Source organism: Rhinatrema bivittatum, chromosome 3 (assembly GCF_901001135.1).
Source record: "Rhinatrema bivittatum chromosome 3, aRhiBiv1.1, whole genome shotgun sequence".
Taxonomy (NCBI): Eukaryota; Metazoa; Chordata; class Amphibia; order Gymnophiona; family Rhinatrematidae; genus Rhinatrema; species Rhinatrema bivittatum.
The window spans coordinates 162,512,461-162,528,383 of NC_042617.1; the positions used below are offsets into that span (position 1 = coordinate 162,512,461).

General features: G+C 41.8%; 1 protein-coding gene across 5 annotated transcripts in view; it reads right to left on the bottom strand.

Moving 5' to 3' along the window:
• BIRC6 (baculoviral IAP repeat containing 6) overlaps window positions 1-15,923 on the bottom strand; it is a 1,045,545-nt gene that overhangs the window by 971,602 nt on the left and 58,020 nt on the right. For all 5 annotated transcript variants that reach the window (XM_029593898.1, XM_029593899.1, XM_029593901.1 and 2 more), the window contains exons 2-3: window positions 9,236-9,417; window positions 4,601-4,738 (exon numbers count right to left, since the gene is read on the bottom strand). In XM_029593898.1, the coding sequence (XP_029449758.1) occupies window positions 4,601-4,738; window positions 9,236-9,417 (320 nt within the window). The remainder of the gene's footprint in view (window positions 1-4,600; window positions 4,739-9,235; window positions 9,418-15,923) is intronic.

A 15,923-nucleotide genomic window follows, 5' to 3' on the forward strand; every position in this document is an offset into this window, starting at 1 on the left:
GCCTGTGGCCCACTTAGTACTGCCCTTGCGAAGGCTACATCTTCTCAGGCTTGAACTTTCAGATGGTAGAACCTGGAAAAGTTGTGTAGGGAGGGCCACGTCACCGCCCGACAGATACAAGCGGGCAACAGCGGCTTGGTTTCTGCCCAAGTTACTGCCTGGGCCCTAGTAGAATGAGTCTTAACCTGTAGGGGGGTAAGGGCTTTCCTGCCTCTATGTAGGCCGCCTTCATTGTTTCCTTGAATCAGCGAGTTATGGTCGCCCGCGAGGCCGCTTCTCCTTGATTCTTCCCACTGTGGCGAACGAATGAACAAGTGATCCATTTTTTGCACTGGTTCCAATCTTTCCAGATATCTCACCACGAGTCTGCTGATATTTAGATGGTGAAGACGGCGTGAGTCTGAGTCCTTATATTCATCCGGAGATGGTAGGGAGATGGCTTGGTTCAAATGAAACTTGGAAACCACTTTCGGTAGGAAGGAGGGGACGGTGCGCAGCTGTATGGTTCCCGGAGTGAACCTAAGAAATGGTTCCCAACAGGATAGTGCCTGTAGCTCGGAGAAGCGACAAGCTGAACATATTGCCATCAGGAATACAGTCTTCAATGTTAAGAGGCGTAGTTACAGACCGTGCGTTGGTCTGAAGGAAGCCCCCACTAGGAAGTCTAATACCAGATTGAGGTTCCAAAGGGGCACTGGCCACTTTAGGGGTGGCCGAAGTTGCTTAACCCCTTTTAGGAAACGGGTCAAATCCAGCTGAGCTGATAGACTGATTCCATTCACTTCGGCTCTGAAGCAGGAAAGGGCTGCCACTTGGACCTTGAGGGAGTTGAGTGACAACCCCTTCTTCATAACCATCCTGTTGGAACTCCAGAATCATGGGGATCTTGGCTGTCTGCGGGAGTATCCCGCGGTCCTTGCACCAGGCTTCAAATATTCTCCAGATCCATATGTATGCCAGAGATGTTGAGAACTTGTGCGCTCAGAGCAGGGTGTCAATCACGGCCTTCGAGTAACCGCGCTTCTTCAGGCGAGTCCTCTCAAGGGCCAGACCGTAAGAGAAAATAGAGATGGATCTTCGTGAAGAATCGGGCCCTGCTGGAGAAGGTCCCTATGTGGAGGTAGGCACAGAGGGCTCCCCACAAGGAGTCTTTGTGTGTATACCATGGGCGTTTTAGCCAATCCGGGGCCACTAGTAGAACTAGTCCCCTGTGATGCTCTATCTTGCGGACGACCTTGCCCAGTAGTGGCCATGGGGGGGGGGGAAGGTGTACAGTCAGCTTTCTTCTGGCCAGATCTGGACGAAAGCGTCGATCCCTTGGGAGTGTGGCTCTCATCTGTGGTTGAAGAACCTGGGAACTAGGGCATTGAAAGAGGTGGCCAGTAGGTCCATGGCTGGAGGCCCCAGCGATTTACTATCAGTTGGAAGGCTGTGGTTGACAGCGTCCATTCCCCCGGGTCCAAGCTCTCTCTGCTGAGGAAGTCTGCTGAGATGTCTTTTCCTGCGATGTGGGAGGCAAAGATCCCTTGTAGGTTTATCTCTGCCCATGCCATGAGAGGGTCTATCTCCAAAGACACTTGCTGGGTCCCAGTTCCTCCCTGGCAGTTTATATAGGCAACCGTTGTAGCGTTGTCCAACATTACTTGAATAGTTTTGCCTCGGAGTCTGTGGCTGAATCGCAGGCACACTAGTCTGACTGCTCGAGCTTCCAGGCGGTTTATGTTCCATCCAGCCTCTTCCTTGCTCCATTGTCCCTGGGCCGTCAGCTCCTGACAGAGGGCTCCCCCACCCTCGTAAGCTCACATCTGTGGTGAGCACGATCCAGTTCGGTGGGGATAAGCTTACTCTGCTTAGGTGGTCTTCCTGTAGGCACCACTGAAGCTGATAACGTACCTCTGCTGGTAGTTGGAGGCGAATTGAGTAATCCTGGGACAGTGGGTTCCAGTGTGACAGTAAAGAGTACTGGAGTGGTCGCACGTGAGCCCTTGCCCACGGAATGACCTCCAGGGTTGATGCCATGAGCCCGAGGACTTGAAGACAGTCCCATACCTTGGGCATGCATTGGTCATCAATCATTGTAATTGTTCCATCAGCTCCCTTCTCCTTGGGGGAGGGAGAAGACTTTGTTCTGTTTGGTGTCTAAACAGCCACCCAGTTACTCTAGAGATGAGAGGGCTGCAGACTGCTCTTGACCGTGTTCATGACTCAGAGATCCTGCAGTAGGTTCTTGACTCTGCTGGTCACCTGCCGGCTCTCTTCCGAAGACTTTTCCCTGATCAGCCAGTTGTCCAAGTAAGGATGTACCAAGATCCCTTCCCTTCCTCAGCGTTGCCGCCACGACCACCATAATTTTGGAAAGTGTTCTGGGGGCGGTTGCTAGGCCAAAGGGTAGCGCTCGGAACTGGTAATGGTGACCCAGCATCGCAAAGCATAGAAAACACTGGTGATATTGATGGACTGGAATGTGATGGTAGGCTTCGGAGAGGTCCAGGGAGGTTAGGAACTCTCCTGGCTGTACTGCCATTATTAGACTTTGCAAATAACTGAAGCACTTCAGTTTTCACTGCAAGGGGATGTCATCCAATTCTGACCTTTCTTCCTCACAATGCTCTGCACTACCTTTTTAATATTTATATGGCCTCTGTTTATAAAATTTTGGCAGGTCTTTGTGTGGCCTATAAATTGTCTATACATGACATACAATATTTAGTCTGCGTTCTCATCTTGGTCTGAAACAGCTGAGTTGCATCAAATGTTTGCCTACAATTCAAAAATGGCTTTTTTTTTTTTTAATAAGCTTTCATTAAATATGGCTAAAACTGATTTTATACCATTAGAAAATCCAGATGCAAAGTTGCAGCATACTTCAATGTTTATTAATGGTACTGTATTCCCTATGCATTCAAATATAAAAATTTGGGAGTCTGGACTGACTCATTTAACTTTTCAACATCATTTAAAACTTATTAAATCTTTTTTTCAGAGTTGTAAGCGGTCTTAAATATGTGCTGGATAAAGTGGACTTTTAGACAATTGTTCAAGCTTCAATACTACCCATGGTTGATTAATGTAACATTATATATTTAGAGTCCTCAACCTAACTTTAAGATTGATTCAGCTCTTACAGAATTCAGATGGCCCATTAATTTCAGGCAAAACTTGGAGAGAGCATATTTCACTGGTTTCGATTGATTCACACTGGCTTCCTAATTTACAATGTGTCCAGTACAAAACAGCAATGCTAAATTTTAAGCTGGTTTCTCCAGACAAATTTCCATGGGCCAATACCCTTGTTTGTCTTTATTGCCCAAAACGAGCATTAAGATCTCAAAAAGAACTCAGATATCCCATCAGTTTGCCAGGCTCACTTAGCAAGGATGAGTATTTTTGTTTTTCAGTGGCTACACCTACTTTGTGGAACTCACTGCCAGAAGAGATTAAGCAACTGGACTGTGTCAAAACATTTAAATTAATGCTAAAGACGTTCCTTTTTAAGCAACTATACTTTTGTTAGTTTATCATCTCTATTTGAGCTTTTAGTTGAAGTTCTGTTTTAAGTATACTCATGGATTTTATATTTTATGTAAGGTTTAATTTATTTTAACATGCTTATAGTTTTAAGTAACTGTTTTTGATTGGTTTAAATGTTTATGACTTTTTTCTTGTACAACACATTGTTAAAGGCAATTAATAAATCTTAATAAAGATAAAGGTGACTCAGTGACAGACTGGTGGTCCCAAGTGATGAGGCAAAACGTTTAGTGATCACTTTGGATTCCCATTTAATCTTCCGGAGTGATATTAGTAACTGTTCTAGAATATCCATTTTTCACTTTTTATATATATATATATATATATATATATATATATAATCTTCACCTATTTGTTGAAATGGATGATTTGACTATCTTGATTCATGCTCTATTTTTGACCCCCTTGGACTACTCTAACACTCAATAAGTGCAGAATACTGCAGCCCAGCTTCTTTGATGTCTGAAAACGTATGACCATGTCATACTTGCGTTGAAATCTCTACAGTGGTTGCTGATGGTTTTCAGAGTTAAATTTAAAATTCTATTTTTGATACATAAAACTTTAGTCTTGCCCTTTAATATTTGACATACTACTATCCTCAAAGATCACTATGTTCTTCAAATCAAAAAAAAAAAAAATTATTTTTTTTTGCGCTAACCTCCTGGAATTTGCTTCCCGTTGAGGCTAAAACTATGGGTAGTTTAGTGCAGTTCAGGAAATTCCTGCTGGCCTTGCTGGTTAGCCAAATTTTTAAGTAGGTACCTTAAGGCTGGAGATTAAAATACTGTTGCTGGGTTATGTTTGACGGTTGACTTCATAACCTGGGGTTTTCTTGAGACTGTATTTTTTTAAATTGTATTCTTGTGATATTGTATTTGTGGTATTAATGTAAATCACCTAGAACACTGTTGTGATTATAACTTACATTTATGTACTGCCCAAATAATTAAATGTAACTAAGAAAAATTTACAAATGCATTTAAAAAAAAGAAAACTAAAACCAATAGAAAGAAAAAGGTAAATCGGTAAAGTACACCACCTCATTTAAATTGAACCAGTTTCTTACCTTTGCAACTTTATGGTTTGCAGCTGTCTCATGTGAGGTATTTTTCAAACCATCTTTGAGTTGTGTGATGAACAAGTCATACCCTTCCGTGCTCGAGACATCAACCTTCTCTACACAAGCTGTTAACAACTGCTGAGCCTAAAAGCATAAATTAAAACTATGAATCACAAGACATTTGTGAAAAAAAAAACGCTACGCTGGGGTTTTTTTTTCCTTTGTTTTTTGTTGGTTGTTTGGGTTGGGTTTTTTTTTTTTTACTGTAAACAACCCTTAACTTACAGAGGGAACTATATGATACAAACTTCATTCTGATAGTTTCACAACAGTGTTCAGGGCTGAGTTTATGGAGGAAGTGACATGTTCAGGGTCACAGCAACTATTTAAGAGAAATGAGGTTAAACTATCTTCTCATTTCTAGCATAAAAAATCAGTTGTAGCTACTAAAAATTATCCCTAATGCAAACACTGCATGGCGCTTCCTGTTCAGAGGTCATGCTGCAAACCATAGATAAAAATAGACAAAGCAAACTGATGTCATCCCAATACCAACCTGCTCTAATCATAAGAGAAATTACGTACATGCAAGGTCAATGGAAGCACTAGGCGGCTGCTTAGAGCGTCACGGCAGCAGCAACACCATTTCCTTTTTCCTTGGTGCCATCGGAAAGCAGAAGATGCTGTTGCCAGAAGGAGCAAGCAGCAACATGGGCCCATGCGGTAGAACTGAGGTGGCCCCAAAATAGTATCAGCTATGGGGGCTGAGAACAGCAGGATGTGTAGCATCGTTGGCTGTGCAGGCCGAAAGGAGGTGGCCCCAGATAAGTGGGAGGAGCAGGTAAAGCAGTATTGGTGGCACAGGCAAGAGGAGGAGGAACCTAGGCAGAGAAAAGTTAGCCGCATGACAAGAAATAAGGTAGACAGATTTCTCACAAAAAACTTTTATATAGTGGACAAAGTTATGTGTGTTGCCAAGTGACCATAAGTCACTTGGCTCCCTTTATTCTTAATTAAAAATAAAGGAACCAAGTGACTGATGATTATAAGCTTTTAAGCCCGCACAAAACTGTATACTAACTCAACCCGGTGCTTTATGATGGTCACTTGGCAACATACATAACTTTGTCCACTATATAAGTTTTTTGTGAAAAATCTGTTTGACTTTAAGAAATAAGGTAGAGCATTTGGGGCCTCTGCAATCAAAGAAGGTGTCCTCCTGTCAGCCAGACTGCTGAAGAAAGATGCTGCTGCCTTTGTGCTTCCAGAGGGGGAGTTAAGTGAGAGGATGGGGGAGAGGCGTATGATTCAGCATGTGGGAGAGAGGGAGACTGTGTGTACAATAATCCCTCTCCTTTCCCACTAACCCATGACAATCGCAGGGCACCTGGAAATCAAAAGTTCTCAGGTATGGAGAGTATAAGGGGGATTCTCCTTGGTTTTAATTGGATGTTATTTTATTTATTAATTTTTATATACCTATGTTTCATGAGAACATATCAAGTCAGTTTACATTAGTTAAATATTAATTTAAAAATATTTGCATTTCCAAAAAGGAAAAGAGGTAAATACAAAGTTTCATAATAGTCTAACAATAAATAGAATAGTAAACTAATTCATCATAAAATTTAAACAGTTAAAAGAAGCAGAACAGTAAGAGCAGAGATAATACAATTAATTAAATATTTATATTACAGGGGGTATATAATCATTAGGTTAAAACTCTTGGAAGGCTTGTTTGAATAGCCATGTTTTAATGCCCTTTTCAAATATTGTAATGTCTGATTCCATCCTTAATTCCTGTGGTAGAGAGTTCCACAGTTGGGGCCCGGCAATGGAAATAGCCCTTTCTCTCACATTATTTAGATGAGCAATTTTAGGGGACGGTATGGGTAACATGAAATGAACACAATTTTGATGAGCTATTAGCTAAGCTCCACCTCAGCCTGCTCCTTCCTCAAAGCATCACCTATTCCCCAGCATCAGTTTAACTGAATTGCACAGCAGTCCTTTAGAAGACAGTTTTAATCAGTACCTTCATACAAAATTTAAGCACTTCCATACTTCCATAATGGATCCCAAATAAGCTCATAAATTTGATCCAACAGCCTCAGACAACCTCCAATAGCTGCAGGTAGATTACCTGCTGAGGAACGTTCCTTTTCTTCTTCTGTTCTCACCTCTTGACTAGATTGGCAAGGCACTTTCCCCTCAAAACAAGCTACTGCTGATTGGATAATATATCACTGAGTTCAGCTGACTGCCAAATGCTCCCATCAATTTAACATTCAAGTCCGTTTTGTTAAATTATGCTTTCAGTGTGTCTTTTCAGCATTTCATCTGTTCACCACGTGATCTCTGGCTCTGAGTGAGCTCGGAACAGAGGACTTAGTTGAGTAGTTGTGAATTGGGCATCTTCCTGCAATGTCCAATCCAGAAGACATGGTGTGTAAAATCACAGTCTCAGTACTGTTGACACTGAAATTTATGTGACAATTGGAAGAGAATCTTCCAGAGGCTCTAGATTTTTGCAATGTGAGGTCACCCAGGATTTCACATCAACAGAGGACAGGAATGGTAAACTGCACTGTAGACCCAGATCTATGTCTCCTTCCTTAAATTATGACTGATGCACAAGAAAATTAGCCGGGAAAAAAAAACCCATACATTCCTCCAGTGAAAATCTGGAGAGCAAGACATGTTTGGCCCCAACAGACTAGAAATAACTGGCACAGGGAAAGAAGGAATGGCAAGACAAGGCAGTGGGCAAAAATGGAACTGAAAGCTCCTCAAAATGTTGTTAGTTTTACACCAACAGGTAGTGTTAAATCTACCTGATATGGATTGGGATGAGAAACAGAATGAAGGCAACTATGGTAAACAGGAGACATTAGATTTTAAGTATTCTTGTACAGCAGTGATACTGCCAAAAATATCCTGAAAATCTGACCAATTCAAAGCCATCAGGGGCCAGACCATCACACCACCCTCTGTGTGCTTCTCAACTGGCTCACCACTTCCTAGATTACTATGAATTTGAATCTGTATCTAGGCTCTGCTCCTTGACTGGTCTGTGTTTGTGCCTAGTCAGCTGTTGCATCTGGCTGGGTCCTGCAGGAGTTCACCTCTAGTAACCAAGGTTCTACAGCCTTTCCTTGAGCTGGGCTCATAGCTGGCTCATTTGACTTTGAGACCAACTCCAGTCCTATGTCTTTGTCCCTGTCTCATTGTTGTACATCCAGTCTGGGATCCTAACTGTGGTTTGTTTGTTTTTCTCGTCTTGTCCTTGTATAACCAGTTAATCCAGGCCAGGAGAACTTCCTTAGCTATTGAAGGTATAGTGCTCTTTAATTTGGATTCTTCTTCCTTTATGGACTTGCTGGGTTGCTACAAATGTTCAGAGAGCTTGTTTGCATTAAACACTATCTGAAACCAATTCCTTGACCTGTAGCCAGTCTGTGTCAGCTGCCCATAGATCAGCCATGAAAACCCAAAACTGGACTTTCAAATCCTCGACTGCCCATATATCAGCTGAGGGTCCTGACAAAGGGAAGGAAGATAGTTCCTTTAAGATTATACCGAACACTAAAAGGTGAATTTTAAAAGCCCAGCGTGCGCCAAAACCAGGAGATACATGCACAAGTCGGGCCGGCGCACACCAAGCATATTTTAAAAGGCGTCTGCGTATACGTGTACTTGCCACTACGTGCACAAATAAATTCTACCTGAAAAAGGGCAGAGAGAGGCGGGGACTAGGCACTCCTGGAATTCACAATAAAACTAGCACGTGCACATTTACGCGCACAAGCGCACACTGGGGTCCCCTGCCATGAAACTTTACTTCTGCTATGGATGGCAATGTAAGTAAGAAAACAAAAATAAGTAAAGAGGTGAGCAAGGTTTTAAAGGTGTGGGTTAACAGGAAAAAGGGAGACTATTAAACTAGGGGGATCTGGAAGTCTTATGCCATGCCTGGGCAAACTGGAAATAAACTGGGAAAACTATTAATTGCATCGGAGCAATTAATAGTTTTCCCTGTTGTAGAAGCAGCCTTTGCGTGCACAGGCATATACCTACTTAAAATTGTGCACACGCTCAGCCTATTTTATACTATGCATGCATAAATGCACGCATGTTATAAAATGGCCACATACCTGGTCGCAAGCAGGCAAAAGTGTGCACATGTGCATCCACGCAGCTGTTTAAAAGTTATCGTCTAAGTTTATAAGTCTTACACAGGAACTCTTTGCTCTAAAATCAAATTGATTGGTTCTCCAGCTAGCTAAAAATAGCTCCTTGCTTGAATAAACTTTAAAATCAAGATGACTGTTTTATCATTGCTTTCTGCAGCAGAAAGCATGTATTTTGTGCTAGCAGAAAGAAAAGAGTTATCAGGACTCCTCTCCATCCACCCCCACCCCAACTGTAAGATCAGGGCACACTGCAACATCACAAATTATGCTGCTGCTGGCATAAAATGAATACCCCTAGCAACAGAACAGAAGTTTCTTCAATGTAAGCTAGTCCATAATCTGTTTGGAAATATTAAAAAAATAAATAAAAAACATTCAGCAAGGACAATAAAAAAATTCAAAGCATATATTACACTAAAAAAAAAAAAAAAAACACGGTACTTCTTACCTCTGTAACTGGTAATTCAAGCTGAACCACATCATCCTGCTTTGAGACAGGTGTTTGCAGAGCTGTGTCTAGTAACAAAATACCATTCAGATCCTTCCTACAGCCTACCGCATAATCATCCACAAAGATAACCTTATCCACAGCTGTAAAATATTGACATTTCACCTGGCCACCCGGTTTAGCTGTAAGAAAAAGAGGGAGGGGGAAAAAAAGTTATTGAGAGTAAAGTTTAACTCTGACCCAAATAAATCTTCTCTTCCTTAACCACACTGCATTTTGTTAGCTTCTTACAAACAGGGTACTGAATCTGCTCACCAAGTTCTATCACTATCACCTTCTTATACCACATCAATGTAAGATAATACAGCAAAACTCTCTACAGGGGTGAAAATATTTAATTCATGTTTCTTTTTTGCTTTTTTGGGGGTTGTTTTTTTTTTTCTCTTCCTTCTAAACCTGTCTCTTTCCTACCTAAACTCGCTTTTCAGTGGAACAGCCCCAGCCTGTAGCAGCTAATCCAGGAGTCCAGGCCTTCCCAAACACACCACTGCAACATATCCACCTGGGCTCAAGTCAACAGCAAGCACCACATTTTAGGCACCAGGAGGCATCCCACCAGTCTCCCAAGTACATTTATAAAAGATATAAATTAAGCAGCTAAACCAGAGACCCATCGAATGACTAATGCAGCACAGCAATCATTTGACATCCCATCCTACTCCTAAAGCCAGTCAAATGCTCAGAGTCCCCAGAAGTCCAAAACAATGATCAATAGCGACTGCTTCCAGCCAACTTAAATAATTGGGTTTCACTAAAAAGTCAACTCATACTCCTCTCTCAAAATATAAATATACCGTCCTGTATGAAAAGTGAGATGAAGTAGCAAAGTGAAAAATACATTTCTGAATCCATGATGCCTCAACTTTGGACACTCCACTTTCAGTTCAGAAAAAAGAAATTCTAATTAGATTGGAAGCAGCTTAATAGTGGTTAAATTCCTAACATGAGAGTAACCAGTCCATTCTTTCAGTCCTTCTGTATTTCATCAATAAGACACTAACAAATAAAAACAGTGCTTGTTTTTAAGATAGATTTCATTCATTATGTGAATGTATTTGTTTTGATAGGTTTCTCAGTCTGTCTATCCACCCATATCCTATCTGTTATGCACTGCCTCAAAAGATTTGCACTAGTTTTAGGAGATAATCTAGTAGTAAAAAGTAAAGAACATAAGAACATAAGAAAATGCCATACTGGGTCAGACCAAGGGTCCATCAAGCCCAGCATCCTGTTTCCAACAGTGGCCAATCCAGGCCATAAGAACCTGGCAAGTACCCAAAAACTAAGTCTATTCCATGTAACCATTGCTAATGGCAGTGGCTATTCTCTAAGTGAACTTAATAGCAGGTAATGGACTTCTCCTCCAAGAACTTATCCAATCCTTTTTTAAACACAGCTATACTAACTGCACGAACCACATTCTCTGGCAACAAATTCCAGAGTTTAATTGTGCGTTGAGTAAAAAAGAACTTTCTCCGATTAGTTTTAAATGTGCCCCATGCTAACTTCATGGAGTGTCCCCTAGTCCTTCTACTATCCGAAAGAGTAAATAACCGATTCACATCTACCCGTTCTAGACCTCTCATGATTTTAAACACCTCTATCATATCCCCCCTCAGTCGTCTCTTCTCCAAGCTGAAAAGTCCTAACCTCTTTAGTCTTTCCTCATAGGGGAGTTGCTCCATTCCCCTTATCATTTTGGTAAGGTAAAACTAGTCCTTGTAACTTTTTTGGTCCCAAAATTTTCCTCCTGCTCCTTCTAGTTAAATAGAAACCAACCTCTACTGGGCAACCATGCTATGAGCTATTATCCTTTCCAGATTTATTTATATTCCGCTTTTCAGGCACTTCAAAACAAATTACATTCAGGCCGGGGATAGGGAAATATCTACAGTACCTGAATGTAATCCACTTTCAAGTGCTGAAAAAAAAAAGTGTGAAAAGTGGAATCTAAATCTAAATAAATAAATAAAAAATACTGTAGGTATTTCCCTATCCCCAGAGGACTTACAATTTAAGTTTTTACCTAAGAACAGAGGGTAAACTGACTTGCCTAAGGTCAAAAGGAACAGCAGTGGCTCCTCCTCCACTTTATATTCCCCTTTCAACAAAGACAAGTTATTACAGAAGACAGCCCTTTACCAGGGATCAACAGTGACTGCATCCAGAACCTACCTACGTTTCTAAAAATTATTTAACATAAAATACATTCATATTTTATGCCAATACAAGACTGGTAAACTCAAAGTTGTAACTGAACTTTTTCAGGTGATTATTCCTAGAAAGGGTGTTTTTTATTGATTTGTAAACAGGAAGATAAATACACTTGCATGATAATCCAAATCAAAAATCAAGTTCAAAATCCATCTAACTGGCAAGTAAACAAAAAAAAACTTATATATATATATATATATATACATACATACACACACTGAAAGCTGTACTGTACCTTAAGCTGTCTCTGTACCTTCTCCATCACAACTATATCTTTTTTTTAGATGTGGCGACCACAACTGTACACAGTATTCAAGGTGCGGTCTCACCATGGAGCGATACAGAGGCATTTTGACATTTTCCATTCTATTAACCATTCCCTTCCTAATAATTCTTAACATTCTATTTGCTTTTTTGACTGCTGCAGCACACTGAGCTGATGATTTTAAAGTATTATCCACTATGATGCCTAGATCTTTTTCCTGGGTGGTAGCTCCTAATATGGAACCTAACATCGTGTAACTACAACAAGGGTTATTTTTCCCTATATGCAACACCTTGCACTTGTCCACATTAAATTTCATCTGCCATTTGGATGCCCAATCTTCCAGTCTTGCAAGGTCCTCCTGTAATGTATCACAGTCTGCTTGTGATTAAAGTACTCTAAATAATTTTGTATCTGCAAATTTGATAACCTCACTCGTATTCCTTTCCAGATCGTTTATATATATAATGAAAAGCACCGGTCCAAGTACAGATCCCTGAGACACTCCACCTGTTTACCCTTTTCCACTGAGAAAATTGACCATTTAATCCTATTTTGTTTCCTGTCTTTTAACCAGTTTGTAATCCACGAAAGGACAATGCCTCCTATATCATGACTTTTTAGTTTTCTTAGAAGCCTCTCATGAAGGACTTTGTCAAACGCCTTCTGAAAATCCAAATACACTACATCTACCGGTTCACCTTTATCCACATGGTTATTAACCCCTTCAAAAAAAATGAAGCAGATTTGTTAGGTAAGTCTTCCCTTGGGTAAATCCATGTTGATGGTGTCCCATTAAATCATGTCTTTCTATATGCTCTACGATTTTGATCTTGAGAATAGTTTCCTCTATTTTTCCCGGCACTGAAGTCAGGCTCACTGGTCTATAATTACCCGGATCGCCCCTGGAGCCTTTTTTAAATATTGGGGTTACATTGGCCACCCTCCAGTCTTCAGGTACAATGGATGATTTTAATGATAGGTTACAAAATTTAACTAATAGATCAGAAATTTCATTTTTTAGTTCCTTCAGAACCCTAGGATGCATACCACCCAGTCCAGGTGATTTGCTACTCTTTAGTTTGTTAATCTGGCCTACTACATCTTCCAGGTTCACAGTGATTTCTTTCAGTTCGTCTGACTCATCACCCCTGAAAACCATCTCCGGAACTGGTATCTCCCCAACATCCTCATTAGTGAACACGGAGGCAAAGAATTCATTTAGTCTTTCTGCAATGGCCTTATCTTCCCTAAGAGTCCCTTTAACCCCTTTGTCATCTAATGGTCCAACCGACTCCCTCACAGGTTTCTTGCTTTGCATATGTTTTTAAAAGTTTTTATTATGAGTTTTTGCCTCTTTGGCCAACTTCATTTCAAATTCTCTCTTCGCCTGTCTTATCAATGTTTTACACTTAGCTTGACAATGCTTATGTTTTATCCTATTTTCTTCAGATGGATCCTTCTTCCAATTTTTGAAGGATATTTTTTGGCTAAAATAGCCTCTTTCACCTCACCTTTTAACCATGGTAATCGTTTTGCCTTCCTTCCACCTTTCTTAATGCGCGGAATACATATGTACTGCGCCTCTAGGATTGTATTTTTAAACAATGTCCAAGCCTGTTGAACACTTAACCTTTGCAGCTGCACCTTTCAGTTTTTTTCTAACTTTTATCAAAGTTTCCCTTTTTAAAACTTAGTGTTAGTCCAGGAGCATCTGGCCTTTGTAAAGCACGGACTTCACAACCGCCGACTGGTGGGGAGATGCCGCCGTTCAAAGCCCACAGCCTGTTGCACCAGGGGAAGACGCCAAGAAGGGTCATCTGAGAACTCAGAGGATGAGTCTGAGTAGTCATCACCACAAGGGTCATAAGTACTGTCCACCTCTGTGGTAACCCAAGGGCACAGGAGGCCATGTGGGCACCAGCAGCATCGATGGAACCCTCAGCATTGGCCGCAGTACGCAGGGGGGGGGAAACGGCAGCGGCTCAGGGAACCGCAGGTAAGGATGCCCAGTCCCAGAGGCCTCATCCTCCTCTGAGAACCTGGGAATCAGGATCGCTCCAGTGCAGGGCGTCTGTGGCTGAGGAGGCATCGAAGGCCTCTCGGGCACCGGTTGCATCGGTAGGGTGCCAAGGATGTCCAGAAACTCCAGCAGGAGTGCAAGCATCGATGGTGGAGACTCTAGCACCAGTATGGGGGCCGGTGGCGCCTGCAGCTTGATGCTCTGTAGTGCTTTGAGTGCCGCCGATTGCACCCTGTGGTCCAGTTCCTCCAGTAAGTCCTGGGTGGATAGGACTGATGGAGGAGGACGAGGCGTCGCCAGCACATCCTCTGAGGGATCACGAGGAGGCACGGTGCCCAGCACCATTGCCGATATAGAATGCCTTGGGTTACCGGGGGCATCGGGGAATAGTACCGCTTCGATGGTGACTCGGCAGCCACCGATGCCCGCTCCGGAACCATGGTGAGACTGTGACCAGTGTCTATGCTTCCTGGATTTCCGGCGCTTGGCCCAGTCTATCCCTGGTGCAGAGGATGAAGACCACCCCAAAGTTAGAGGGAAGGAAGAAACCACATAGGATCGATCCCCCTCTCCTCAGGGGTACTGGATAAAGGGACGCCAGGGGAAGAGAAGGGGATGGTTCCCCGTGGTCCTTGGGCGTCGAGGATATCGAAGCCAATGTCGAGGGTTTAGGAAATCCGAAGAGCTTCTCCATTTTGACCAGGCACACCGAACGCTCTTTGGGGGTCATTTGGTCGCACAAACGACACCCCCTGACATCAAGCAAGGCCCCCAGGCAGAGGATACACACCTCATGCAGATCCGTGACGGCCATGGTCTGCAGGCACGTACAGTCAAAAACTGGACGATGCCATAAAAAAAAAAAAAAAAAAAAAAGAGGCCGGCGTGTGGTCTATGACAGATGGGCACCAACGTGCAGAAGTTGGGAATCAGCCGTGTAGAACGAAGGCAAAATAAGGGTACCTACCGAATGCGAAGGGGGGCCCAATGCAGAAAAAAAAATCCCAAAAAAGTTTGAAAACAATTTCAAGGAGTTGGAGCTCCACCACTGCAAGGCTACTGGTCCACAGAAGAGAACAGACTGAAGGGGAACCTCGCGTGGACGCATGGATAGCAGCAGTTTTCCGTGCCTGCTTTATTCTTTTTATGCGGACAATGATTAGATCAAAAAACAAGGATGCAGGGAAGGATGCAGTCCCTGGTGCATATCTAGACACATCACAGTATATAATAAGTTACATGCTCTTTTTGTCACAATTATGCCTTAAACTATGAAGATACAATAATTTACAAAATATATAACCATGTCAATCGACCTAGGGTGGGGGGGGAGGGGGGGGAAGGCAGGAAATGGGATTGTAAGATTGATACACGACTCATTTTGAATGCTGTAAGTTTGCTGCCGCTAATTTTTTGATTAATGTATGGATATAAAATGAATGTTATTGTTCTTTATGGTTATAATAAAACTTTAAATGGAAAAAAAAAAAGTTTTCCATGCTGGGCTCCATCGGATGTCACCCACATGTGAGGATTACCATCCTGCTTGTCCTAGAAGAAAAGTATGAAGCATTCTAGCTAATGAAGAAAGTTGGTATCCGTGAATATTTCAGGCAAGAACATGCTAACAATGCAACAAGAATTAAAAAATATTTAATAAAATAGACAAACTGTCCTGAAAAAGTACAACCCATATACAGAATGCCAACACAATGAAGTGCTGGAATACTATATGACAAAGCTCTATTTCAGGAGTCCTGTATAAGTAAACAAATGTTAAATAATAATGTACAGTATAGACATAACCAGCTTTATTATTTTAAAACTCTGGTCTAACATTTTCAGACTCAGGACCCATCTTTAGCCTGAATATGCATTATAAAAAGGATGCACTTTTTTTAAACATCATGTATATGTATCATCATGTATATGTATATCATGTATATGTATATCATGTATATGGCAGTACTGCCAGTAAGACAAGCCACCTTAGGTCAGGCTATGACCAAGGTGTGGGTTGCATTCCACCAGTTGAAGACCAATGCTTTTTTACTATAATTTTAAAAGTTGTTAATGAAACTCTTGATTATTTGTATCCTGCTTTTCTGCTTGCACTAAGCACCAAA